This window comes from Coturnix japonica, chromosome 5, assembly GCF_054131305.1.
Source record: "Coturnix japonica strain WE chromosome 5, WE-NBRP24, whole genome shotgun sequence".
Taxonomy (NCBI): domain Eukaryota; kingdom Metazoa; phylum Chordata; class Aves; order Galliformes; family Phasianidae; genus Coturnix; species Coturnix japonica.
Genome location: NC_140667.1, coordinates 45,798,551 through 45,826,464, shown reverse-complemented (window position 1 = coordinate 45,826,464; position 27,914 = coordinate 45,798,551). Strand labels below are relative to the sequence as shown.

The window sequence follows — 27,914 nt, the reverse complement described above, 5'->3', positions numbered from 1 at the left end:
AGGGCTGGAGGAAGTATGGGTAAAAGCATTTCTTCTTGCAGCCACGGCACTGCATGTGTATGCAAGGTGCACATGTGTGCATGACAGAATTGCCATCCCCAAAAAAGGAGATTATTTGCTAAAAGGTACCCCACAATTAACACATGTATTTCCCAAAGTAAATGTGGGGGAGATTGTTGTTTGTGATCTATCACTGTGCGGTAAATGTTGGCAAATGCCAGCTTTTTAATGGTGACCACTTCACTACGTACCTTCATTTAGAAACTGCCCTTAATTAGTAGCCTCTCTTTATACAGTAATTTAGTGGAAGGCAGTTTAAAATAAATGGGGTGGCATACAGAGCAGTGCTGTACTACTCGCAGCTTCCCTCTAAGCTCTGCTGCTTCTGCACTGGCCAAAGATGTGGGTCTTCCCTGATTCTATGTGTGCATGTCTGTTTGTGCCTGTCTGTATTTGTGCAGGTGTACGCTGATATTTAAGGCTTGTGTCTGAGTTTTTCTAAGCTGTGGAGCTCCATCTGGACTAGTGCCAGGAGCAGCGAGCATTTCCAGCGGAGCAGGAGAGAGGTCTAAAGACAGCTTTGAAATGGCAGGTGATTCCTAGAGGGGTTAAAAATAAATAATACAGCTGGAAGTTACAATATTGTTTTTTAGCTATCGGAAAAAAAGGTTTCTCCATTCTTTGCAGGCTCAACAGGGAAGCAGTGTGCATAATGGGAGCGTGCAGAATGCACAACTGGCTGCGGGTCAGGCGGGCAGGCAGCACAGCGGCCCGTGAATGCTTCATTCCAGGAGCTCTGCTCCTGGCGTCCCTCCGAAGCCATTTGAGCTCAGAGTCACCGCACTTTGTCTGCGCTGCCGTGTTGAGACCGCTTTAGCAACAGCTCGGCAGCGAGCCTGCCCGGTTTTGTGTCAGCTAAATGCATTAACACAGCCGTAAAACAATAATCCCCCTTTTGATTTGGTCCCTGAGTAGTGCTGGTGGTGACGCTTGCCGCCTCTGGCTCTCCCTGCACTGGGACTGGCTGTGCCCTTGCTTTGCCCCTCTCCATGCCCAGGCAGGCCCAGTCTGGGCTCATGGGGCCTCTTCTTGCACCCTCCCAGTGCGCTGCAGGCCTGCATGCCTCAGCCGAGCCCGGGCAGAGGTCAGAGCGAGAGTATAGCATGTTAGGCAGCCAGCCCCCGCCTCGCCTGCTCCCCCTGATGATGCCTCCTCTGTCCCTTCAGACTTAGGTCCGACTGACAGTTTTTTCTATTGTTTTTTCTCCAGGGCCGTCCAGGCCTGCAAACCTGCCGGGGGCTCCCATAGCTGCCTCCTCCCACCCTCACACATCCGTCATCACGTCACCTCTCCGCGCACTGGCCTCTCTCCCGCCCTGCCTTAGCCTGCCCTGCTGTGGTGCACGTGCAGTCTCAGTTGGCGGGACTCAGACTGAGATTCAGACTGAGACGTCAGGTACATTTGGATGTCATTGTCAGTTGTCAGGTAATAGAAACATTTCTTTTGTTGTTGCTATCTGAAGGTCAGTAGTGCTGCCAAGTGATGTCATCTTTGCTATGGGAGAACTGCCCTCTCTGGGTTGTATGGGGAAGGCACTGGAAGTGTCCCAAACACCCCCCTGTTCACCCTCTTGCCCCTGCACCCTGGCAGAGGATGGGACCAGGAAGAGGTGTGCTCTCCCTCCTTTCCACCATCCCTCCCCTCCTGCCTCCCACCATCAGATGTCACCAGCGGCTGCTGGGCCGTTCGTGCCACATTGTGAACAAATGTCTGAAACTCTTCGCAGAATGTGATAGCCTGGTATCAAGATTTCATCTCTCTGGGCTGTTTATTTTAAGCTTAATTGGATAACATTTAACATCTGACATCTTTCCCCTACCCCCGCTTTTTTTCTCCCCCTAATCATTTGTATTAAAGGCTTTCCTCCATGTCCATGTGCGCACAGGATGTATGTGCTCCATGCAGTTTTCTCCTTTGCTTTGAGAAAATGCTCCTTGGTAACTTGCCACACATCCCTCCCCTTTCCCCCATCAGCTTTTTCTTTCCTTTATTCCTTTTGGATGCCTGACTTTTGTCACCGCGAGGAGGGGAAAGTGATGTGGAAATGAGGGCACGCTTAGCTTGCTGGAGAGGATGGGGACATATTGTTGCCAGACCCCCTTATTTCAGACCCAGTGATCTCTTTGAAATCAGTGGGTGTTTCTGAGCATGTCTCAGTTGTAGGATTGGGTCTGTGGTGAACTGCAGGCTGGAGAGGTGAAAATGAGGAAGGCTTAAATGAAAATACAGCTGTGGCAAAATCTACAAGCGTTTATGAGGGAGACTAACTGTGGTGGGCCAGCCATTGCGGCCCTGATTCACGCTGATGTGCATGGAGTTTCAATAGAGAGCTCAAAAAATAATGGAAAAATCGTGTCTGAGGACCAGACGATTTAGAGAGATGGCAGGTCACATGCAAAACCTTCGGCAAATGGCTCTTCCTGTTCCCCCTAAGATGGCCTAAGTTAACTATGCTCAATATATTCCTTCCAAAAGCAGTTGTGCTGCTGCAGTGTGCTGTATCTCACAAGAAGGACTCTGCACATCTGAATTTGCTGCAATAAACCAAGAGAAAAAGTTTTTCATCTTGGTAGCCCTCTGTCTTGAGTGACAAAATTTACTCAGGGGGAGACGGAGAGCACTCTGTAGGGGTCCTGTGTAGACCCCGGTAAAGCTTGTGGTGCACGAGGCAGGTTCCTATGCCTCCTGACTGAGGCCCAGCCATTTGTGCTGGCCTGGCAGCAATGTGTGGCATGGTGTGACATGACCATCATGTCCCAAGGACCTGGTCTGATTTACCCATGCACAGCGTGTCAGTATGTGTGTACTCATCGGGCTTCACTTTATCGACCTCAGCAGACTGACCAACTGACCTGGGATGAGTGTGGAGATGAGTTCTTCTGGGTGATGATTACTGAGTGAGATAGATGCTCTGCTCTCCCTAGCTGGTAAAACAAACCAGGACCAATCTGCTTTCCTGCTCTGCCTTCACAGGAGCAAACTGCATGCAGGCAGGTTGCTGTTAGAGTGAGCTGGCTTCCCACTGCTCCTGCTGCCAATAGCCAGTGGGGAAGGAAGGAAGCAAAATTAAAAAGGAAGGAAGAAATAACTGATTAAAGGAGGTGGGAAGGCGAGGCTTTGGTGTGTTACATACTTTCAGTTCTCGCTTTGGAGCTACTTTTCAGTAGTGTGTTTGCTAGGAGAAGGATGCCAGCTCTGCGGAGAGAGAGACCTGTTATCATGGCTTCCTGTAATTACTGCTGCAGTCTGTGTCACTTAGAGAATAGGTTTTATCAAAGTGCATGCTACATGTTTATGACAGTAGTTGGTCAATCTCTGCTTGAAAGAAGCATTTGCTTCCCTTGAAAAAGAGATTATATCTATTTAACTCTTTCTTAGCTCCCTCAGTAAATGAGCCCAGGCATGTTTTAAACTCTGCAGTAGGAGTTGCAGGATCTTTCTAGCACTTGAAATGTTTTGTGGAAATGAAAAAAAGTGAGTTCTTTGTGTTGACTAGTAATCTAGGGATGATCCCTGCATTGTACCCTCTTTTTTAATATAGCCATTTACAATAGTCACTTGCTGCAGCTTTAGAGATCTGCTTGTCTCTCTGACTTGATTAGCCTTTTATTCTGTCAGCCCCGTTCTTGCTTCTGAGGAATCGTTTCCTTCTTTTAACAAAAGCCATCAACAGCTCCCGCCTCTCCTCCTCCTTCATCATTTCTTACCTTTCCTGTTTTTCAGCATTCATTTAATTCAGGACCTGAAGTTTTTCAGTGCTGCCCTCAAGCAGGCTGTGAACCTGAAAGCTGGAAGTTGCAGGTATCCCCAAATCAGGCCCTCGTGTCCCAGTTGTTTTGTGCTGGGGAACCCAAGACAAAGGCTGCCAGTGGGGTTTGGGGTCTACGAGTGTAAAAGCTGCGTTTTGCAATCTTGATCAGGACACAAGATTGCTCAGTGAACTGAGTAGCATTTAGCTGTGCAGATGGGAGGAAAGTGTTCTGCCTCAGAGCAGTTTGTTATTTGTAGGGAACGGGGCTGCTGGTAGCAACTTCAGTCACAGCAGATGATGCTGGGAAGTCTGCGTGGATGTCCAGTATTTCTCCTGAGGGTGTTGGTTGTAGTCTTTGTACCTCTCTTTGTGTTCAAGGCACCACAGGGAAAGGAATTTGCAGGTAAAGGTCTGTGTTTTCTGTGATTCTTAAAATACCTGCCACTGGGACAGTTTCTCTTGCAGTCTCCTTGTTTATTTATTTATTTATTTGCATCAGAGACTTCTGGCTGTTGAACTGGGTTCTCCTGTTTAAATGTTTTTAGTGCCTATTTAATTAGAAGTTGGAATAGAGTCATGAAATTCACAGGGTTGTGTAGCTTGGTCTAAAATATAAATGGGCAAAGCATTCATTTTACTTTACCCCTTGCCAGATTAGGATGCTTTTCTGTGTCTGCTTTTTATTTCATTTCAATGAATTGCAACTGCTTAGAGTAACTGTAAAATGCACACAGGTTTTGGTTTTTTTTTTTTGCACAACAGAGACATGCAAATGATTGTTGAGAGACGTAATTATGTAAAGGAAAGTATATGCCTGTATGTGTGCACACATACACTGCAGTGGTTTTTGTGGGGCTATTTTTTCACAATACATCTTCATAAGGCTCCTTCTATGATGCTGATTTATTAATATTGTACATTAAGTCTTAAATTGTCAAAGCTGCCTAAGAGATTTGGATGCCCGTTTCCCATTAAAGTTAACGAGGAACGAGCTTTGCAAATCTCAGCACAGAAGTGCATGGCACTTTACATTGTACTCTCTGAAGAAAAAAGGCCTCTGCCCTGAAGAGCCTACAGTGCAAAAGCCCCATGAGAGGAATTTGGATCGGCATTAGATGAAGTGAGTCTCATGATACAGATACTTTATCATGCATTCTGCCTGCATTCAGATACATACCTGATCCAGAATCTTTGGATCTGGGCACATGTGCAAGTGTTTTATACACCTCTGTAAAGATAATTAAATCTGCCCAGTACACAAACATTCAGCCAACCAGTGAAACTGCTTCCTTCCCACATGTAGGCTGATGGAAGGAGATGGAAAACAATTACAATACTCAGTTGCAAATATAAAAACAGCAAGTGGGCATGGGCAGCAGTGATTAATGGATGGGGTTGTGAATCTAAAGATCTAAAACGGGGAGGCATGGGGCCGTAGCTCAGGAAAGTGAAACAAGCTCCTTTTAATTAAAGGAGTCAGCTGTGTTAGTCATTAGGACATTCTGAAAATCACATGATCATGTTGTAAAGTTAATATCAATTTATTTGGCTACTGAAATTCTCCTGACTGCCACATTTCTGTTTTCTTAGCAAAGGTTAAGGCAACAATAAAGGTAAAAGAAAGATCTGTCAGTAAATAATAGGTTTAAAAAGAATACTTTTTCCTCCTTCAAGTATATTACAGAATTCATTCTGTGCTCATTTTATAGCTGGAATCAGCCAATGAGAAAAGCTAGATTAGACCACCTTGCTGTATAAAGCTTGCTGCAGTTAATACAGGCTGTCTAGAAAGCAGTATTATTTCAAAAACTTTTATGTTAATGATAAGGTATTTGCTTGGCACATTTCTTACTAGGACAAGAAGCAAGCTTTTGTTCACTCCAGACTGGGCTTTATTAACACAGAAGGGTCAGTGGAAAATATAACAGTAATCATAGCAGAGAATTCAAACTCATCCGACAGCAACCTCCTAACTCATCTAGTCCCAGGGCAATGGCTGATCCGTTACTCTCCTTTTTTCGCTTATTGGAATCTTAAAAAAACCTCAAGTAAAACTTAATTTCTGATTGGCTGTGGGTGCTTTTTCAAGAAGAGAAAGAGGAATTTTAGGTGAACGCGTCTGAGGTCAGACAAAGACTGAGGGCTGCATAAAAAGAGGCTTGCTTAAAGTACTGGCTAACATTCAGGAGAGATGTCCCTGTTAGTCATGGTTACGTCTATTTATTTATTTTAGTGAAATATTTAGTGCATGCTGTAGTAGAATTGACTTTCTGCGCAGTACTTACAGGGTGCAGGGCTGTGTGAGAGATATATATGCTAAGAACGGTTGTGCATCAGCCTGTGAGTATGCATCTATCTTTTCATCTATCTATCAATCTCTGTGTTCATCCATCTATCTGAGTATTAAAATCATATGTGACCTGTCTGTCTGTGCAGCTCTCTGTCTCACCAGATATTAAGCTCAGATCTAAACTCAAAATAGATGGATGTAATCTCAAACTTCTTTTTTGACTCGATGGTGTGTTTGTCAAGGGGCAACTAAGGGACCTTAAAGAGCAAAGAGGCAGATAAAATTATGGTGCTGCATGGGGCAGCAGTGCTGGCAATTTAAGCGTGGCTGACGCTTTGTTCCAGACATGCTCCCTATCACACTAACTTTGTTAGTCCTAATTATTCGAAGTTAAGAACCAGCAGGGGCAATAGTGATATTTAAAGGTGCTTTAAAGTGGATGCCTGCAATTTCCAGACATCCACAGAAAATGAAAAGCTTTTAATTGCAATATTAATGGGGGGAGCTGAATCTGGTAGTCTCAAGACAAAAGGGTGCAAGAAAACATTGCCTGCAGTAAAGACAATGGCTCCAACAGAGAGTTAACTCGATCGCATACCACTATGCTGAGCCCGAGAGTCTGAACTCTTCAAACGCTCCAAATGGAGAGCTAAATCAAAGAATCCTGTTTCAAATCCATCCAAGATGTTGCTGTTTTTCTCCTCTGACAGGAGAAGCATTTGGAAGTGCAGTTTCTTTCTTTTTTTATAGCTGTCTTAAAAAGGAGTTTGGATGTTTAGCACAGCTGGTGCTCATTACATTATGCACTATCAATAAAATAGCATGTGTAATTAATTTTTAATGCAGTGCTGTATGCAGCGCTTTAAAGCAGTTACTGTATGGGGAGAGCCGACACCGGTCACTGACATCAGAAATATTGAAATAGAGGGCTAGATTTTGCATTTTTAAAAGGTGTATGTGCGAGCTGGGGGAAGGGTAATTCCCATCCAGTGGTTCTCTGGTCACAATCAAATTTAAAAAATATAGGAACAAGATGGATGAAAGCGCTCTTATAATTTACTTATTGCTATGGATGAATTTATTTCCTTGTAGTTTGCTGAGGGATGGCTGGCTTAGGGCTTGGTGACTTCAGAGGTTGGGTAAGCACCAGGGGACTGCGCAGCAACTGATCCATCTTCGTTAAAGCTCAAACGCTTCGCTGCCATCAGGTGGGAGGTGAGGCAAAAGGTGAGGCTGGGGGAAAGCAAAGGAAAGGCATTCCTGTTTGCTCTCACAGAGCAGTTATTTTTACAGTGCTCCTTTCTTGTGCTTTGTTGTTCACATTAGTAAAAACTCACCATTTTGTTTTCGTTTTTTTTCCTTCTTTTCTCAGGATTTATGAACTATTTGGCTATATTGGTACTTTGGAAGGGAGAGAGTAGCTTTGGTTACAAAGAGGCACCACTGATGGCAAGTTGCCTGCTGCTCTGACAGAAGACCCAAACAAATCACAGCCCTCTCTTTTCTTGGCACTTATGCAGTACTTTCCAGAAAACGCCAGCATAAATAACGACTTCTTTAATCGAGCATGGTAGGCAAGGCTTGGGCACCGCCGTGGCTATTAGTGCATCGAGAAACACCTCAGTTGTCTAAGGGAAGAGCAGACCAGGCTTTGAGGATGTGGTACAGTGCCTTCATAACTCAGCAAAGGGCAGGGTATCACTTTTGTGTTTGCAGGATAGGACCAGCCTCTGTTCCACCCTCTTCAAGCAGTTTTCTGCATGCTTCTTGGTGATCACTTCCTAAGAAGATATGAAATCAAATGCAGGAAGAGAAGGGAGGAAGCAATTGCCTACAAAGTGACAAAATTAGAGGTAGTGTTCATCAGGTGCCTTGCCTTTTGATTGGGAAACACAGTTCTTTCTGGGAGCTGGGTCTTTTGATACATGTGTACGAGGTGTAAATGTTTGCAATTATTCTTTTCTTTTTCCCTCAGTAAATTGCCATTCACTTGCACATAACATATGCTAAACAGTTCACTTGTACAGCCTCACCTGGCACATTCAGGATGGAGTCTTCTTCTGTCCCTTCAGCAGTAGATTTTTGTCATCATCTCTCTTATCACTTGCTGTCAGATATGTGCGGAAATGTTTGTGTCCTCGCCTGTGCCAGGAAGTGAACTGGGCTGTTCAGTCTGTGTGAACAGAGATAGATGTCTTCTGCACAAATATAACGCTCAGCATCAGAGGAAGTAGGGCAAGCCATGGTGTACGGTGTAGGTAGCTGTGATGAGGTCTGCTCTTCGATTCGTGAGCCAGCAGGAAAGATGGAGGCAAGAATGAGGCAGTGTATGTGAAATGGCTACATTTTACTGTTTATTACATTTATTTATTTATGTACTTACAGAAGAATTGGATCACGTATTCCTGGCATGGTTCAGGTTTAGGGCAGAGAATGGTTCTGCAAAAAAAAAAAAATTACCCCCCATCCCTTCGGATCTGCCTCTTTCAGAGGACCTGCATTCTTTTTTTCTTTTAAAAAATGCTTTGTAAAAATAGATGAAAGAAAGAGATCTATGCTCAGATGGGATGCTTTATGTTCAGAAAGGGATCTGAGTAAAAGAAGCCATGCTGGTGCACCTCGTGTGTGCCCGACTGGGCTTCTCTGTGCTGCATGTTGGTCCTTCTTTCTGCTGAACAGCTAACAGCTGAGCAACTGTTAGCAACATACGTTTTTATACTGTTTGCTTTCTTTTGGACAAGCTTTTTCCAAGCATTTTTGCAGTACATACAGGAATCTGGTAGGCTAGAGCATGTTGTGTGCCTCTGCTATTTTTTTTTCCTTTCTTATCTTATTCAATTCATTTCCATGGGTGTCTATTGTAGCTAATGCAACCTGCTGTAGCACAAGTTGGGGAAACCAGGCTCAGTAAGTCAGTAAAACATGCACTTGGAAGAAAGAGGGCAAAAATCCCATATAGAAAGGGCTTACATTTTTTATGAATTCAGCTGTAAGAGTCAGAGGTCCTGGGACTTAAGGAATGAGGTTAATGCAGACACTAAGCGAAGCGGTGGGGAGGCAAACGCGCTGGAACCACACCATGAAACAGTGCTTTTTAAATTATTATCTGCACAAATAACATAAGGAACCACAGGTTAGAGAGAGGTCAGTTTACACAATGTATCTGCAGCTTTTATGCCTATTTAAATGTCCATTTGGAGCCAACTGTCGATGCATTGTGTTCAGCTCATTCCCTGGAAATGTGAGGAGAGCATCCCATCCTCTCTGTGTGTCAGACTGTCTCCTTACATCTCCTGTATTGACCTAGATTGTTTCACACAAGGCCCTGATCTAAAACTGATTCTTACATCTCCTTCTCAGCTGTGCAGTGCTCCCAGGGCACTCTGTATGGAACAGTCCAAGGGATGAGCTAGGGACTGCTGTGACACGAGTGCTTAGCCAAGCGTCTTTCCAGGGTACATCTTCTGACTTCATTTTTTGTTGTACTGTTACACCAGCAGTGAATCTGGGCTGTGGAATTCTGGGAAGAACTGAGTAAGAATCAGAGCATTTTTGGGAAAGATGTACTCTTTAAAAGCGGTCATAGGATCAAGATGAAAATAAAATAAAAATTAATGGAATGTGGAAAGACCTCAGCATGGCAGTAGAGCCCTTTGCTTGCAGGGAAACTATTTTTTCCATTTTCTTCTTCTGAAAGAGATTTTGGGTATTTGCTTCTTCTAAAAGAGATTTGGGGTATTCTCTCCTCTGGTTGAGCAAGGAATTTCATTTATTATGGCAGAGGCAGGTTTAAAATGCAAATTCTGTCCCAAAAATTAGGTCTGAGTGTTTACGGATTGATTAATCTAAATCCTTTATAAAAATGTGTGAACCGTTGATTAAACTGGGAATAGGATCATTGTGGTTTTGCCTGTGGTCAGGACAAGATTAGTAAGTAACTTTCTGCAGAGCTGCATAAAATTTAATAAAAAAGTGAAGTTCTTTCTCTGCTTTTTCTGGTTTCTCTTGAAAGTGAACCAGTGCCTCCATTGCAGGAGTCGATGCAGAGACTTCAGAACTCTGCAGCCCACTGAAGATAAAACCTTTCCTACCGTAATCAATAGATACGTAGCATAGCTGTGAAATAATCCTGTGAAATGGCTGTGAAGCCCCCAGTTGCCTTCTTACTTTCTCTGTGCATTTTCCAGAAGGAGCAGTGTGAAAGCTACGGCAGCGTTCGCCCCTGCCTCCACCACCACTGTCAAAGTTCATTAGTGCAGTTGGGTGCATTCATAAATGTCTGAGCTGTTGCAGTGTTCTGAGGCCTCCAGCCAGCTAGCCTTCCCTCCTGCTCTCCCCATTGTGAGGGAAAGGTTGGGATTTGAGGTGGGCATATGAGGTTTAGTTTAGTTAAATTTTGTGTCCTGATAGCATCAGCTCTGTAAGGGAGAGTAAGGGTATGTGGGAGACATTGCCATTCCTGCCTTATATGACTTGCTCCTTCCCCTTTTCTCTTAAGTCTGCCAGGCTATGCCTCTTGATTATAAACTGGGTTTTCTTAAATTTGTTTAATCCTTTAAAGGTAAAGATGAGCAAATACTTGTGCTGCCTTCTCACTCTCACTCTTCCTTTGCCTTTGACCCCTGGGGCAGCAGGGACTGCCAGAGAGGGTGTCAGGGGCATGCAGGGTCCTGGTTATCTTTGCTCCTCTCCTGGCAGAGCCTTGGGTACATCTTCCTTCCAGCAAGCCCCAGTGAGTCACTGTCCCGCTGCTGGGCTATCTGATGGGAGTGGAGAGCTGATGGTAAAGGGCTGCTCTGCCTGCAGCCGCCCTGCTTGCCGGGCTGTTGCACTGCCACACCTTTCCTGTCCCCTGCACTGCCCCAGACCTTAAGTTTCTGTCTCTCTTAACACAGCATTTCAGCTGTGCTACCAAGTAGGTCCTTAATCCCTTGCTGTCTCTGCCCCCGTTCCCTACAGTAATAATTACAGCATTTTAAAAACTGTTCCTTTTTAAAATCAAGTCCAAAGTGAATTTACTTTTTCTTGGTTTTTCTTTTTTTTTCACTTAACTTTTTTTTTTTTTTTTTTTAAATGGAAATGACTGCTGAAAGTAAACACAGCTTGCAACATGCAGACTTATTGGGCCAGCATGAATTTCCTTAATAAGCTGGGGGATGTGTGTGCGCGCGTGCGTGTGTTTTCCCCCCTTAAACCGTGCAATAAGCGTGCTGTCGCTTTAAATCCTAACTCAAACTTTACTGGCGATTTTACAGAGCCTGGTTTCATTTATAGTGGAGCCAGACTTGCTGTGTGAGAGCCGTCCGCATGCTGGAATTAGTCTTAAGCTCGCTTCTGTGGCGTTGCCAAATTCCATGTTTGTGTTTTATTTAGAATTCTTTTCACGGCCAGTCGAATCTGTTCAGGCACACATAGGCAGTGTTGCGCCCCATGGAGAAAATAAGCAAGTTTGCGTTTTCTTTGGCATAGGCCACGGCCACAAAAGACTGCGGTCTAAAAAAACATTTTTTAAAAGCTATTTTAACCCATAACAGATGTATAAAGTAGGCACACGCATGCCAGCTTCCTTAGTTTTAATTAAAAAATAATTACAGCTTTAATGGGATGCTAGTGACAAATTTGGATGAATGGTGGGTGACATTATCTCAAGGCTTGCTTCAACTTATAAATTAGTGCATTTCTCTTGGCCAGTGGTACAGATGAAATTAAACGAAGGAGCAGATTAATATTTCTTAAAGTTACACTGAACCAAATAAAAAATCAGATCAAATCTAAACCCAAGGCTCCTTCCTCCCTCTCTTGCTCAGATTTCTGTTTGCATGAGATCACAGGACATGGAGAAAAGGTTATTTTCCCTGGCTGAGGAATGATCTGGCTATTGATAAACAGAGCACAGTTCTGCGAGGTACCAGTCCCTTCTGTACTTTCATACTGGTAGCCTAAAAATCAAATAGTGGTGATTGGAGTCAGCAGGCGCTTCTATTTATAACCACAGCTAACCAGCTAACCTAGTACCTCCGAGCCAGGAAATCTTAAATATAAAACCATACATACACGCTGTGTGTTGCAACGGTTCTCTCTGAACACCTCAGCTAGCTGGCTGCCTTTTGGACTGCGGTGCTGTGATTCTTCACATCTTTAGGCTATTTTCAATTCAGGGCTTTTAAGGCTCACCAGAACTGGGCTGGATGCACAGGTTTGTGCAGGTAACAACAGTTTATATTTATGAAGAAATAAACAAAAGGGTAATAAACATGTAACGAGCTAACCCCAGATGGTATCTTCACCGTTATTGCAGTCAGGTGTATGCGGAGCTGGGCAAGGGATTGTGAAGGATTAGCAGGTGAGGCTGCAACTATCTGGAGTTGTTCACCCAGCTATGGCGCTTGCCAGGGATGGGCTTTTTGGAGGGAAGCAGACAATTGCTTGGTGATGTATTGCACAGGCAGACGGGGGGATCACTGCTTGCAGAAGGCCAAGCTCTGCTGCTGTTCTCAGACCTACTCTTTCGTAAAGCTTCTCATCTGCTTAACATTTAGCTTCCATTATAAAAAGCCCTGAAGTGCTGCTGATACATGTAATCTAGATGGTGAGAGCTCTTCTCCCCTTTGCTACTGTAACAAATACATGACATTGTTCCCTCATTAAAAAACAAAAGTGTTTTGTTGTTTTGTTTTTTTCAAGCTGAAGGAACAGTAAAGAAAATGAGCATCACATTTTCGGTGGGCAGCTGTGCACCTTCCACTGAACTAGTCTAGATTTGTCTGGAGGTCTGTGGATGTTTTGCTATGCATTTCCATGTCATTGTGGCAGTTCTCCCCTTCTTGCTTGCTGAAAGCTGTCTGCCATATTAAACTGGGGAAACACAGCAAGAGGAAGCTGCTTTGCTGGGTTCAAGATGGTTTGGTGAATTTTGCTCCTTGGTTGATCCCCTGGATCCCTCAGTATGGAGCTTCTCCATTGGGTGTGCAGGATGTCCTCTGCTAAACCAAGCCAGACTGTGACAAGATAAGGATTTTAAGGTTTGTGTAACTGCAGAAGAAAAGGAGAGATTTGCCTTTGTCAGTTGACTGAGTATTTCTGTGTAATGTTTCCCTGAGCTTGAGTTCTTCAGAAGTGAAAACGAAGTTCTAGCGCTAAAACTCTGAGTCATACAGTGCAGATGAGAGTCATTTCTGCATTCCTGGAATTTTTGGAAGGGAAACATTACATTCATGTTAATCCTTTCAATTATACCTTATTGCTAAAGTAATCCATGAGGCATTCTGCAGTAGAGCCCTCTGCTATTTGGTTACAGTTGAGGCTTTGAAAATAGCACCTGAAAGCTTTTAGGCTCCTGATTTTCAGTGTCTTAATATTCTTTTCATGTTTTAGCACAGAGGATGATCTGGTGTCTTTTTATTTACTCCTTAGGAATTTTTTGTTTAATAAATAAGGCTAATTTGATCTGTTCTGATCTGTCTCAAGTATCTAATTGCTGCTGTAGAGAATGATTAATGTCCAGTTGAAAGGATTCCACATCTCTAAATGAGAATTGAAAGCAGATGTTGGTTTGATGAACGTGCGCTGCCCATTCCTTGTCTGCAGTGGCTCAGAGAGCAGGCTGCTGAGATATCACTATCTATCAAAAGAGAGATGTTAGATGCCAAATACAGTTCAGAGTCACACACCTATCATGAGCTGAGTGAACAGTTAACAAATAATGTTTCCCGGGTACTTTTTTCACTGCTGGTGAAATATCTAAACACAAGACAGTGTTATCCTCAAATTGTCAGAAGTCTTTGACAAACTCCAGTTCAGGAAAATGCACTGTGAATTGATTACAGCCAGGTTTCTGAGTCTGGATTTTCACTCACCAAGCTGTGTTCATATGCTGTCCAAGAGCAGGCATGTTCAGTTTCCAGTGCTGTTGCATGCATGTTTCTGATTCCAAAGTAACTTCAACACTTAAAAAACAAAAGAAGCTGGTGCTATTCTCTTTTCTATCAGTGGACAGGCTAGGTGCTTTGCAAGCAAGGCCAAGTGCTTTTCAAAGTTTTCTAGCTTGAATTTGTGAAGATCTGTGGAGAGCATACAGTGAAGGAGCAAAGGGCTGAATCACCCGGGAACAAGATCAGTTTTTATAGCATTCAGCCAATTGGCTACACATCTGCACAGAATGAGGGCACCAGCTTTTTAGATAAATGCAGGTACAAACAAGATCTCCTCACGTGGACTCTCTAGTTTTGTAATGCATGACGCTTTGCAGTCTTTTCACCAGCAGTGCTCTCTTGGACATCTGAGTATGCCTCCCCAGCCAGTGTTTAAGAGTAGGTTAGCAGCCAGGAGGAGAAATTTCGGCCAAGGGCAGACATTTCTGATGATGACAGTGGGATTATCAGTGTTTCCAAAAAACAAGAAATGCTTGTTTTTTAAGGCCTCTTTTAGTATTACTGTTAACAAAAGAGAAAAAATAGTTACCTTAGCAGATTTAGTCACTTTGATTTTATTTTCATTTTTGTGAAATGCTCTTTTCATTTGTATTTTATGTTAAATCACCATTCAGACAATGTCTGTGACTAGAAAACTATTTCACAGCTGGACAGACAGGGATGTGAATCCCAACACAAATCTTCCTTCCTGCTTATAAATCAACTGGTTTGGGATGTATGTGTGGCAGGAGACAGAGGGAAAGAAAGATAAAAGGGACAGAGAAAGGACTTGGAGTCATGGAAAAAGACAGGTTCCAGCATCCCAAAGCTCTGGTTTTGCTAGCTTCTATTCTGTGGTAATGTAAAAGCTGCAGCAAAGAAGAGTACTTGCAGTGTGACCTTCTACTTCTTTGACACCTGAATAGGATTGTAATGCATCAGGCAGTAGAGAATGGGAGAGGTCTGTTTTACTTGTAGCTGGCTGGCTTTTCCATTTGGGAAGTAGCTATAATGACATTCACATCAAATATAATTATTTCTTAAAATCCTTGTTTGTTTGTTTTCCACAGCTAGATTTTCTGCATTAAAGCAACCATACTTTACTGAGATAAAACCTGGCCTTCTGGATGATTTTGAATGATTTTTTTTCCTGTCCTGCATCTGTCTGACTGCGCTATAATGCTAACAGTTCCCAACTGATCCACTGTGAGTGAAGATCAGAGGGTGAACTAAAAGAAAATATATGGAAGGTATCTCCCTAAGAATATAATTCTTCCAGGTTACTGAAAAACTAAACCTGTTTTTTGTCTTCTTTTACTTCTATTTCTTTCTTCACTGTCTTCTTAGCTTGCAAGACAGAAATGAAATTGATGTGAACATGCTTATCCTAAATTAAGGTGTCGAGATAACCCTACTTATGTGGCTGGTAGTGTGAGTGGTCTGTGCACAGTGCATAATAAACTGCATTTCTGTGGGCGGAAGTCAGAACTTCACCTACAAGAAGTGGGGTACAGCTTTCAGTGCATTCAGCAATATCTGTTGCAATGCCTCTAGATGTAGTCTCTGATCTGGTTGTTCTTACGTCCATATTTGGGGTTAGAAGAAAAATCCTTGAGAAAATGTGTGAAGCAAGATATCCTTTTTAACATGGTGGATTTCTCCACTTGCGGTGAACCCAGCCCACTGTACTGAGCTGTGAATGTATATATTTTGCAGGACAGGACTTGTCCATAGTTTTTTATTGTTTATGGAAGTGGTCATTTGTGTGAGCACACATGTGCTGTGAGTCAGTATTGGTTTGCTCTGGCTGTTCCTTAGCAGGCTTTCCTGTGAATAAAGGTGTGTCTGGCCGTAAGCAAATTGTGGAACTCCCTTGTGTTGGCAGCCAAAAAGGTGCAAAGGGTTTGGGAACTTCATGTGGAATACACAGCTCACTGCACATCTGAGGAATCCAAAATCCCTGCACAGGCATATACCCCATTGGCCTTACACAACCGAGGGCATGGCTGTAATTGTAATCACACATCTAAAATCAAAGGTGAACACTACACACAGGGAATGTCCCTTGAAAAGGCAGCTTTAAGAAACAGCAGCTTCTCTTTACAGCTGGTAGAAAGGAAAGCATTCCAGTCCGGCCATTCCCACTGATATCAATAAAACAACCCTGTATCTAGCTAAAAAAAAAAAAAAAAAAAAAGAAACATATAAAGTGAATAATTTAGGTTAATGTTTAGGGTAATTAGTCTTGATTTTTGTTGGATGGAGGTGAAACTGAGGGCCATTGATGCTGAATGATGTTTGTCCAATCATTATTGTGAGTTTTTGAAACCCTCACAAATGTACAGGAAATACTGCTTTTACTGCTCTCTGAGAAAACTGAGGATGCAATAGTGCTCTCAGGTACAGCATCTTAAGACCACTGCAAATTAAGCCACTGGAAATCAATGCAGTTGCACATTTGTAGCTGAGATCGGAATTTGGTTTGGCCTTGCATGGTGCTCTGTGTGTTAATTCTCACATCTAAACCTGGAAGAAATGGCTTTTTTATTACAGCAGTGCTTGAAGAGACCCCAGGAAAGTAAGGTGTAAATATTAGAAGCTGCCAACAGCTAGTGGCAGTTTCGGCCTAATAAACTGGAAGTAAATAACTTGGTGATTAGCTGGAATTGGCAGGCCACTTAAACACAGCTCTGACTGGGTACACAGTTTTCCCCATTCCCATCTTAATACTCTGTAACAGCATGGTTAGATGCCTGGAAGATATATGAGCCTCAGCAGAAGTTGTTCTGAATCTACCTTGACACCTCTATTTGTGAATAATCTTAATGATGATAACAACAACAACAACAGCAATATGCACTTAGCTGGAACCTTTCATCCTGAGGAGCCCAGAGCACTTCTAATTTGAAGAGCAGGCAAACAATAAACAATAAAATCTGAGTCACTACAGCAAGAATAGATCTGCAGCTCAAATGCTGAACTGGGAAGGAAGCGGAATTGGGGCTCCTTGCTGCTGCCCTCACCATACTGTCCCTCTGTGAACCAGGTCAGCTGCCTTTCCTCCAGTGTGTCTCCATGGTGGGGATGTGTAAGGGCTAATAACACGTGAGGCTTAATCTCAGGCAAACAGGTATGCAGATAAAGAAAGCAATGCAAAAGCCTAAACAGGATTACTGTGAATAGACTTATATATTCAGAGAAATTCAGCCCTTGGAGATCTGCTCTAGGAAGAAATATGATCGAATAGCCAGGGAAGAAATGAACTCCTTTAGGGCAGGACCTAGACAAAGTCCATGGGAGTTATCAGAAAAATCAATTGCTATTGATTCTGTGGGCAATAGATCAGGCTTCTTGCTCCCTGACTGCCATTAAGTTGTATTTCAGGAGACAGGAAGGCATTTTGGCAAGGACTATAAGAGAAGGTTTGGCACAGTCCAGTACTTTTTGCCATTGCCATGCTCCTGCCTCACTTCTCTTTTCTTATGCCTGCATACCGCAAGTAGCAAGAGTGGATTTCTCATTCAGTTGTCATTTGCTGCCTGAGTTCCACTTTTAACCTCTAATACACAAACTTATTTTACTGTTTCGCTGTTGTTCCTCCAGCTGTCTTTAACTTTTTCCTGTGCAGGGATGAGGTATTTGCTACAAGGAGGTAATCCCTCTCCTGTGTAATAAAATGACCGGACTGGATTGGCACTGTGTTTCCTAAGAGAAAAGCTTAAATCAGTGCCAGGCTGCCTGACAGAATTAATACTTCACAGTATTGTGTCACTCCTTTTGCAGCCTCTGCTTTTCAGCTACCCATCCCTCTTAATCTTTTCATTAGTCATTATTTTTGGCAATGGGTGTAGCAATCTGGACTGACTGGAAAGAACAAGGGTACATCGGCCAGGTTTGTTATTTATGATTAGTGACCATCACGTTGACAAGTAGATTCCTAAGAAGTAAAGCTGTGCACAGGTCAGAAAGAGTGTTGTTTTCTCACTATTCTGCTCTGTGAGGTGCAGTTTCTTGGTAGCTTAGAAATGCATCAGCGATCCTTAAAAATGCTACAACTTGCCTGACATTATGCAGCACAGTTCATCTTTGTGGTTTCTCCTAATCAGACCTCACAGGTAAATATGAACATTTTGCAGGCAGGGAAAAAACAGGGCTGGGGCACAGACTTGATTAGTAAGTTCCCAGCCTTCAAACATCTCCTGTGGTCACGTTGCTACATGAACAGTGGGCAAAAAATGACTAAATGGTTGAAAGTGATTTGCTTTTGTTTTGGATTAGCCCCATAATCTAGGTCAGCAGTCATCAAGTTATCTTGGAGGAAATAAGTCTATTTTGGCTCAAGTACTCAGAATTGAAATATATGGCAAAGTACATCTAAAATTCCACTACTTAGGAGGGCTAAAACATGTGAATGGAGGTACTGGAGCATTTTTGATCAAAGCATGGGATCCACTCAGCTTTTAACTTCTACTGTAGCTGAAAATATGTGAAATATGTTAAAAAAAAAAAAAAAAAAAAAAAAAAAGAGGAAGTAAAATATTTAAGTACAATTTATTTTATCTTATTGAGATAAAGCACTTGATATCTGGAACCTGCTAGGAAAGCAAACCAGGGTTGGCTCTACAGTGTGAATCTCTGTTTTTTGAAGAAGCCAAGAATCCAGAACGGCTGCTTTATGTGGGATTTCTTCACTTCTTCAACCTCTTGGCGAAAGTCAGGGCTGTGTTAAGGTAGGTGTGCGCGGTATTTTGCAAGCAGACATGAGCTTGTTCTGCCCATGCTTCAAGCCAACTGGGTGCAAGCCAGCCCTACAGCGGAAGCCATACAGCTGTGTGAGTGAGGATGCGGAGCCCAAGCCCTGTTTCTCTGCAGGGCTTGTTAGCTCGGGTTCAGCATTGTAACCACAACTACGTGTCTTTTGCATCGGTGCTGGCTTGAATCTGGCCAGGCTGGAGTGCAGGCAGGGTGAGTGCCTGTCAGCCTGCCAGATTTCATGCAGACATACCCTTCCTCACCATAGGTAGCAGTTTCTCAGGCACTTAATTTTCGTTGAAGTCAGCATGAGCAAACGTTACTCATCTTGAGTAACGGTTGCCAAAGGAGGTCCTTTGTGTAACGCATAGATTTAGCAATTGAGGCATGGACTTTGCATTACTAATGTTTGGTCTGCTTTCTCATAGCTCTTTCCATTCTCTTGGTCACTGTCAATCCCCCTTCCTGCTTGCTGCTCCAGTTCATAATTGCATCTGACTTCTGTGATACAGTTGTCAACCCTGGAGAAGTCTCTAGACCATATCACTACTACTCCCTCAGGCGATGCAGTTTGCCACCAGCCTTGAGAGGCTGGTTTGGAGTCTTCTGAAGGTTGTAGAGATCTCAATAGTGCAGTATGGCGATATTGCCCTTTCCCTTCCCCCTCAGGAAAGTAGTGATAATTCATCCATCAGAGATGGAGTGACTTTTAGCAAGCTGATATCTGTTTAACTGGACAGTGTAATAGAGGCTTTGCCTTAAGAGGGTAGAAACCGTGCTTTGCAGAGTGAAGCAAAAATGGTGAAAAAGAAGATAACACTAGCTGGTGCTTCCAAGTTGTCTGTGCTTTCTTGGTTTCTACAGTTAAAAGAATTAGATAAATATATCTCACATTATTTCTTTTTATTGCTTATTACTACTAGTGCACTATTATTCCTTCCTGCTTGTCTTCTAGCTGAGTAAACTTGAACTTTATAGTGATACAAAAGCTTGAAATTGCTCAGAAATATTCACATACCTTTACTTTCTCACTTGCTAATGCTGGGGCTCTGAAGAAGAAAAGCACGACAAAACATGAATGATCTGATTGTGGCTCATATGACTCACTAAAAATTCCACAGTGACTTCTGTCAGGTTTCTGTTATGGATTTGTTTCCTAAGGTTTGAGAAGAATAGCATATATTTGCTTTGCATCATTAATTACAATTTCAAATAGTGTTTTTCTTTCTCCTGGAATGAAATCTAAACTTAAACATTTTTGAGAATGGAATTTTGTGTTCATTTGTTAGGAAAAATCACGATATTTTACTTAGTCCCTATGGTTTCTGAGTGGATATCAAGGCTGTCTCAGCGTCTTTGTTCTAGATCAATTTCAGTCTGATAAATGCAGATAAATATTGGTCTCATGACTGCCAGAACATGTCCCTGACCATTAGACAATTCTCTTTCTCTCTCTTGCACAGTCTTTTGGGTGAAACTTCATTGAAACTCAGCTCTTGAATCAGGTCAGTTTAGTTGTCAAGAAGCTTTGCTGCAAGTGTTCTGAGCAGGTCTAATCCAGTCTTCCAACTTGTTCTAACTTTAACCATAGAAGTCAAATCTGTAAGATAGGATCTATAGTGTCCAGCAGAAAGGAATAGACTTTGTACATTGATTACGTTACTTGCTTGGTACATTTATCCTCAAGAGCTTTTCTAATGTGAGGGACATAAAAAGCCTTCCAGTTATCTCTTCCATGCCCTGTGTTCCAAGTAGATTCCAAATAGGATCTGAAAGTCCAGACATGGGTCACTTAGCCCTGAGGTCCTACGGGTACCCTCTTAGCCCTGGGAGGAATGCAGTGCAAACATACCTTGCAGAGTGAATGCACTTCACAGTTGGAGAGATGTAACGTAATTTGTCAGCTATCACGAAACACTCATTTCATTTCCATTGCTACAGTTTTGGCTAGAACTGCTCAAGCCCTGCAGGGTTCAGTTCACAAGGTTGTATGTGAACTGAACCCTGCTCTTGGGTTGAGGAAGGGTGGGTGGAGAATCAAACCTTTCAGGTTTGCTTAGAAGGACGAGTCTGATAAATTCACACTTTCAGAACTCCTTGTCTTCTTCCTCTTCTCACACTGAGCTTTTTAGTGCTCCTTAATGAGGGCTTCATAGTGTTGACGGTAATTCCTTCTCTCTGTTTATGCTTCTGCCTCTCTGCTGAGTCATCCGAAGTTCTACAGAGTATTTTCCCATCCTTCAAGGCTCTAGGTGCTGTCACTAATTACCTCTTGCATTGTTTGAGGTATGTTCATAACAATGCTCTGTACTATAAGGTACATCTTCGCAGATTTAATCTTCTGTTAGTAATTCACATGTGGAATCTGTCAGTCCACTCAGACTCATGAGAAGTGAGGTCTGTCATTTGTAGAAAATCTGATAGGGATCCAGTTCAGCTCAAGCTGTTGAGAGCAAACACCTGTGCAGTACTGTGAGTATCAATGCTATTTGTAGCAGGATCTGCATTCAAAAAACACCAGCCCAAAAATACAGTGGGCAAAATTGTATTTCAGTTTCACTGCTTTGATTCGGTTGTGTGAATATTTGGTGGCATTTTGAAGTCAGAGTTTGTCCATAACAGTGTCTCTTTCTGGAGAAACTGTGTCAGTCCCCCACTGTGGTTCAGTGTGGTGGCCATATTCTGTTCTTGCTTACACTCACTTGACATTACAAGGAATTAAATACTTTAAATGACAAGCATTATGAGGGATGGGAAAATAAAAGGATAGAGTTTTGTATATGCTCTCAGTTACCTTAGTGAGTACATGTAGTATACATATTTTTACTTTGTCTGGAGAGACATTTTAATGTGGCTTCTCCAAAAGTTACTCCCTTTCTCACAGCTTCCCTTAGGTATCCTAAGGAGATAAAAATCAAAGCCTGAGGGTGATTTAGCTGCATGGTCCACCTCGCTTTTCTCACAGAGTCTGCATCATTTCTCTGTTTAAGTGCAGTGCAGAACATGTGGCTTCAAACACGTGGATTTTGGTGGAAGTCAAACTGACTCCCTCTCCCCTTCATGCTAGAAATGGCAATAGCCCTTAGAAGTCAGAATATTTCTGTCTTGTTCTCTCGTTCTAACTGTATGTGAGTGTGCCTGTGTTTCATGTCCTGTTATCACTGCAGGAAAGAATCACCCATCCTCGATAGCTGTTTTTTTGGTGCTTTTTGCAAACACAAGAGTGAAGAAGTAAGGGGGAGCTCTTCCACAACAAATATCATTGCATGCTCTGGGATCTTTTGGAAACAAACCGTTTTTTTTTTTCTTTCTTTCTTTTTTTTTTTTTTTAATTTCACTTCCAACAGTCCTTATTATTAAGATATTCATTCTTATAACAGGATGTTAAATAATTAAGCCTGTGGAAGGGGCAACATCAACAAATGCTGGAATATATTTAAATAATGAAGAACATCTTTAATTTGTACATGTAAAATAATTGCGGGCCGATGGTAGGTTAAGCATTTGTATTTATTAAAATGTACTTGCCTTTCCTTTAGAGGAAGAAGGTTGTCGTTTCCTATCCTCTCTCTCAGCCTGAGCCACTTCAAGTCTTCCTTCTTTTCAGTCGAAAAGAATTAATTATGCATTGTGGTGGCTTTTCCCAAAAATATGTTGATTGCTCGATTTCGCTTTAGCTGAGAGAGCTCAAGTCATTCCTCTCTATAAGGGAGGAAGAGGGGTGCAGAAATTAGCTGATCTGTATCCAAATAACCTGGCCTTCAGCAAAGATTTCTAGCAATTCAGAATATTGACAGCAATCAGGAGACTCAGGCTGTTGAAACTTCCCCTCTAATTGAACTGGGAAAGGTAAACCAGTTTCAGTGCTCCGCACGTTGTAATTGCAATAATTTAATTTAGCTATTTAACCTGTAATTCAGTGGTATTTATTAAAGAGCATAGGAGAAAATGAGGCCATTAGGAGCCAGAGATGAATACATTGAAATGAAAATGAACACTTCTAACTGCTAGTTGACCTTCGTTTTGTAGCAGTTTTTATTAGGCTGGTCACAGTAATTACTGAAACGTGAATCATGGAGAAAAGTGAATAATTTTGTAATGAACATTTTTATTCATTATCTCCCATTTTCAGGAACCAGAAAAATATCATGTAAAAGTATCTGCAATGTTTTGTATTTATTTATTTTTTATGTTATTTATTTATTTATTTATTTATTTTTACAAATAATGTTTTGTGGACAATAGCCCAGTGCAAAATATCTTTCCACGGTGAGAATTTGTGTTACACTGAATTGACAGCCCCTTGATGCTCAGCCTGCAGCTCACAGGGCTGCTCAGGGACACTGAGCAGATCATAAATCGAGCATCGTAACAGCAAATGTAGGGCACACTGGTCACCTGCGTTCAAACAGAGGAAGAAACATTTTGAAGCAAAACCTGAGGTGCTGAATGGTTCCAAGTGACCCATACTGAGCTGCTTCTCTGGCCCCAAATCCTTGCACTGTGACTCCTGCCAACGGGCAGTTTGTAAATCTTCCTGAAGGTCAGCAAGGTGTCTTGTGGAGCAAAGTCAGCATCCATGGAGGCCTCCAAATTGTTTTTATTAGGATGGTGAAGCCTCTACCAACACCACCATGCAAGAAGGAGGGCATCCTCCATTTCTCTCTCAGTTCAGCTTGGGGGTTTCCCTACGGGAAGAAGGGCAGAGGGAACAGGAGGGAGTGGCCTCATGGCTCTGCCTCTCGCGAGTGCTGCTCTGGGGCTGCCATCTCACCAGGGAGCTGGTTGCCACAGAGCAGGGTCTGCAGGCATCCTGTCGTGGCAATGCTCCTGGCCATGTTGTTCATTAAAGCCTCTCCTTTGCTTCAGCAAAGTGTTTGGGGTTAGTGGCTCTGTGAGGAGGAGAACGGGCTGCGTTTTGGCAGTTGCACTGTGATTGATATTCTGTTCGCTGCTCTTGAACACTCTGATCGTTCTTTTTACCACTCTTGTTTTCTTACCAGTGTTATTAAACCAGCCAGACTCTACAGGGACCTGGCCTCCTGCACTTTCTTAGTTCACAAGATCTGGAGGGGGGTTTCTCTTTTTTCCTTTTCCTTTTTTTTTTCTTTAAGATTTTTTTTTTCTTTTTTTTTCTTTTTCTTTTTTTTTTTTTTTTCTTTTTTCTTTTTTGGTCTTTTTGTTTTTGTTAATTGCTGCAGCCTGCAGTGAGATGTAAATTCAGTGAGAGCAGTGCATTGGGGAAGGCTACTCTTGGAAGAGTTGATGAGCTCCTGAAATCCCTCCAACATATGTGCACTATCCATGGCCACAGTAATTCTAACATGGATGAGGAAGGTGATCTTATTAATTGCAATTATTCAGTCTGAAGAGCGTGGCGATAGTTCCAGGCTTGAAGCTCTACATACTGGAGATGATCTTTGATAGACATTCTTTTCTCTACTCTACATTAAGCAGCACTGATGAAAAATTCCAGCTGTACTAACCTATTAATTTCCCGAAGTGTGTGTTTTCATACTTGAAGCTCTTTGATTTTAAGCCTGACTTAGAAAAGGTACACAGGCCTCATTTTGCTTTAAGGAGTTCCAGTGATGCATATACTTAAGATAATTTTCCTAATTTCTTTCATTGTCTTCACTTTGAGGCACATCTTGGTCCCACAGGCAAATCTCTCAGTGGGGCTGAGACTTGAAGCTTGGTATTCAAATGACTGAGGCTATGTCCTGTGGGTTTGTGGTAAAAAACAATGGAAGCATAAGCTGTAAGGTCAACATTCACCTGGGTCAGAAATTGTGTGTAACTTAGAAACGGAGATGGAAGGAGTGTGCTTATGAGGTACCAAGAACCTGGGCCAAAAAAAAAGGATGTGATATTTTCAAGCTGACTGACTTTCCTGCCGTATTCCATTACCTGTATGCACAACTCAGAACACCAACCTGGTAAGGATGTCACTGTTTTCACCAATTTTCCCTGTTTGATAGTAGACTTCTACCTCACCAAAGAGCATATCCCAAATGCTTTCTGGGGATTGGAAAGCATTCACCCCTCTTTGGAAATTGGCAGCATGATCTCAGAGTGGCTTGCCAAGTCTTTTGTGGGGGGTTTAGTTACCTATGACTAGTTTTCTTTAGAATAATGCCACTTTCTTCTGGGCTCTTGTTGCTAAATGGAGATGTACAAATTCTTGTCTGACCACCCCCATTCAGTGATCAGGCAGAAAACTTAATCCAAGGTCAACCTAATAGGGTTAAGTTTTATTATTGATAGCTTTCATCCGCGGTGGCTAGTTAACAATCGTGGATGATATGTGAAGGTTAAGTAAATATCACCAGGATATGCAAGGATTTGAAAAGGCTTAATATAGCTCAGAATTATATATATATGTGTATATATATATTCCAGGCTGCATTTCTTTTAAAGACATATATTTGTCTTGTTTACTCAAATGCGTTCAGCCGAATGCCTTTAGTAAGGATCCATTTGTCTGCCAATTTATACACTTCGCAATGCAAGAGTTGAAAGCCTTTACTATATCTTTTTCTACACCTATATCAAAGATTCTGTAGTGGAGAGTGTCACAGACACACCTGTACAAATATACATGCATTCAGTATACTAGTTTTGTACTAAAATATTTATTTTATTCATTCGTGTATCCCCGTTTATCTGGGAGGAAGCAATAAACTCAATTTTACCAGTAAATTTTGTTTGGAAAGAAATGCCAGCTTGTGGTAGTGGTACACTTTATCTAGCAAAGAATCTTTTTAAACCATAGACACTGGCACTGGGGACTGTACTATGAGATAATTGACCTCCACGTGAGTTATATGTCCTGTGTTTAAAGCAAGGGCACACGTGATGGCATCAAAATCAATTATCTGACAATCCACCCCCAGCGTAAAATGCTACTGCAGTTTGAATAGACTCATGAAAAAGATTTAGATATTTTAAGCTGTTTTCATTACTTAATTCTTTTAAATAGTGCTACTGCAGTATGCAAAGAAATACAGTGATGGTGGTGGATTAAGCTGTGCTGAGTGCAGCTACCACTGGACTCTGCGTGAGCACTCATGAGGGGGATGAAGTGTCACTGGAGTATGTATCATTGATGGAGTATCCACCAGGGCTGTATTAACTGGGCTGACTCCATCGCTGCCATGCAGGTGACTGTCAAGTAGATGTATCTTCATTTCCTCTGCAGTCATCACCCTCTTGCATGTGTCAGGGAGCAGAAGTAATGAACAGAGCTGCTAAGCTCAGAGGATAATATTCTGACTCTACCAACCCTTTCAGACCCTTTCTAAGGTACAGCTATTTGATGGAAACAGAAAAGGTGTTTAACACAGAAAACAGGGATGGCGTCTTCAGTCAGAGGCTGATCAGCCAAATGATCATAGCTAAACTATCATGTACTGAAACTTTGAAACTTTTCAATTGCTCAGTTGCTTGGTTACAGGATCATTTGTCATCTATTCTGGTAGCAGGGTGAGAGGTGGGGGAACTGGAGGGAAGGGGGAGAAGATTACATGTGCTGTTGAAAATGCAATGAGCACATTTGATCATATCTAATTCCCATTTATATTACTGTGGACATCCCTACTGCCCAGCTGCCCTCTCAAAGACTCAGAGCTATGGGATTTTTTGATGCATGAATGAAGACTGGGAAGAGGGCCAGCATGCTGTTCATAGGCTTCTTCATCATTTATTACCTTCTAGTTTTAATTGTTTTCCTGCTTCTCTGGAGATATTTATCTAGGAGGAATTGTACTATGCAATGCAGACACACGAGGTGGCAACTGAAGATTGCTTATTAGCTTAGTACACTGTACAATAGATGGATCTTAATAAAATAGAGAAGACTATTTACATTAATAGAAGAGGTCTATTCGTAAACCTTTTATTACTTAAGTGCACAAGTTTAACTCCTGTTTCTCCATTATAGAGATGTGGGTTATATAATAATCACCACATAACTGCACTGTCTGTATCCTTATAGTAATGAAAATCAGATCTCTCCTTACATCAATCTGTTGCACTGTATTGTGTCTGCAGGGCTACATTTATCTCTGCTAAAAGCCTCTAGCAGATTTACTGTAGGGCAAAATTTGGTCTGCTTAGTTTCTGAATGGTACTTCAGCAGTGGAAATTAAACAGAAGCCACCTGAAGAGAGATTGATAAAAAGGGGGTAGTTGGCAAAGGAGGAGGAAGAATATTTTAATTTATAATTAGGAATAGATAGGAAACCCAAATAGAGATTTGAAACTAGAGTGTATGTTTAAACACCTCAATAGCTGGTAATGCTGGGAGGCATATCTCTGATTCACTACAGCTTCAGTGGAAATTCATGGTCCTTTTCTCTGGTTATTGTTCACGGTCCTGTGCCACTTCCCAGCTCTCTCTATTCTGCCGGAATCCTGCATGCTGTGACCACAGCCTGTCCTCTCTGCAGAGTCAGAATATGTGGAGGGGGTACAGCAGAACTTGGTCTGCTTTCGGTCAGCTGCCAGCTCCACAACCTGACACAAACGCTTTGGTGGAACCAGGGGAGGGAGAAGTGACAGCAAAGAGCCACGTAGAATACTGCCCCAGCCCTCACTAGCTGTACTTTGTGTTCTCGGAGCACCCCACACTGTGCCAGAGATGTGACAAATCTCTCAGAACCTCCGAGGAAGGTCAGGGCCGTAGGCTGAAGCAGGAGTGACCACTTTGATTTAAGTCCTCTTTGATTTGATGAATGAAAAGATGCAAGTCCCCTTTCATGATTTGAGGGCTAGAGAATTAGGGGAGCTTTCATGCCTCTGTCCCACTTTAGTCTTCGTGAAGGCTTATGCGGTACTTCTTTTCTTTTTTGTATTTTTTTCTTTTCCAAATATAAAAGCACAGCTCTTAACAATTGCGCATGCATTTGGGATTGGAAGAGTTGAAGGCCACTAAATGTAGGGAATCTTCCTCAGAGGAGGAACTGGCTTTAGAAACTGATATTTCACAATCTGCTGCTCAAAAATCATTTTACTATCTCAATACTTCAATGACCTCTAATGTTTACCTCACTTCTTTGGGGTAATGGGTAGTGTGGTTCATTTTGTAACCATTAATGTTCACATTTTTCACCCAAACACTCAGGACTTGCCTGCTACATAGCATGCACTG

The 27,914-nt window shown here is 42.3% G+C and overlaps 1 protein-coding gene across 4 annotated transcripts in view; it reads left to right on the top strand.

Annotated features, from left to right (window-relative positions):
• The window catches only part of BCL11B (BCL11 transcription factor B), a 92,189-nt gene that overhangs the window by 39,511 nt on the left and 24,764 nt on the right, over positions 1-27,914 (top strand). For 2 of the 4 annotated variants that reach the window (XM_015865671.3, XM_015865670.3), the window contains exon 3: positions 1,270-1,485. The exons of the other annotated variants lie outside the window; for them this stretch is intronic. In XM_015865671.3, coding sequence (XP_015721157.2) covers positions 1,270-1,485 — 216 coding nt within the window. The remainder of the gene's footprint in view (positions 1-1,269; positions 1,486-27,914) is intronic. 4 annotated transcript variants of the gene reach the window in all.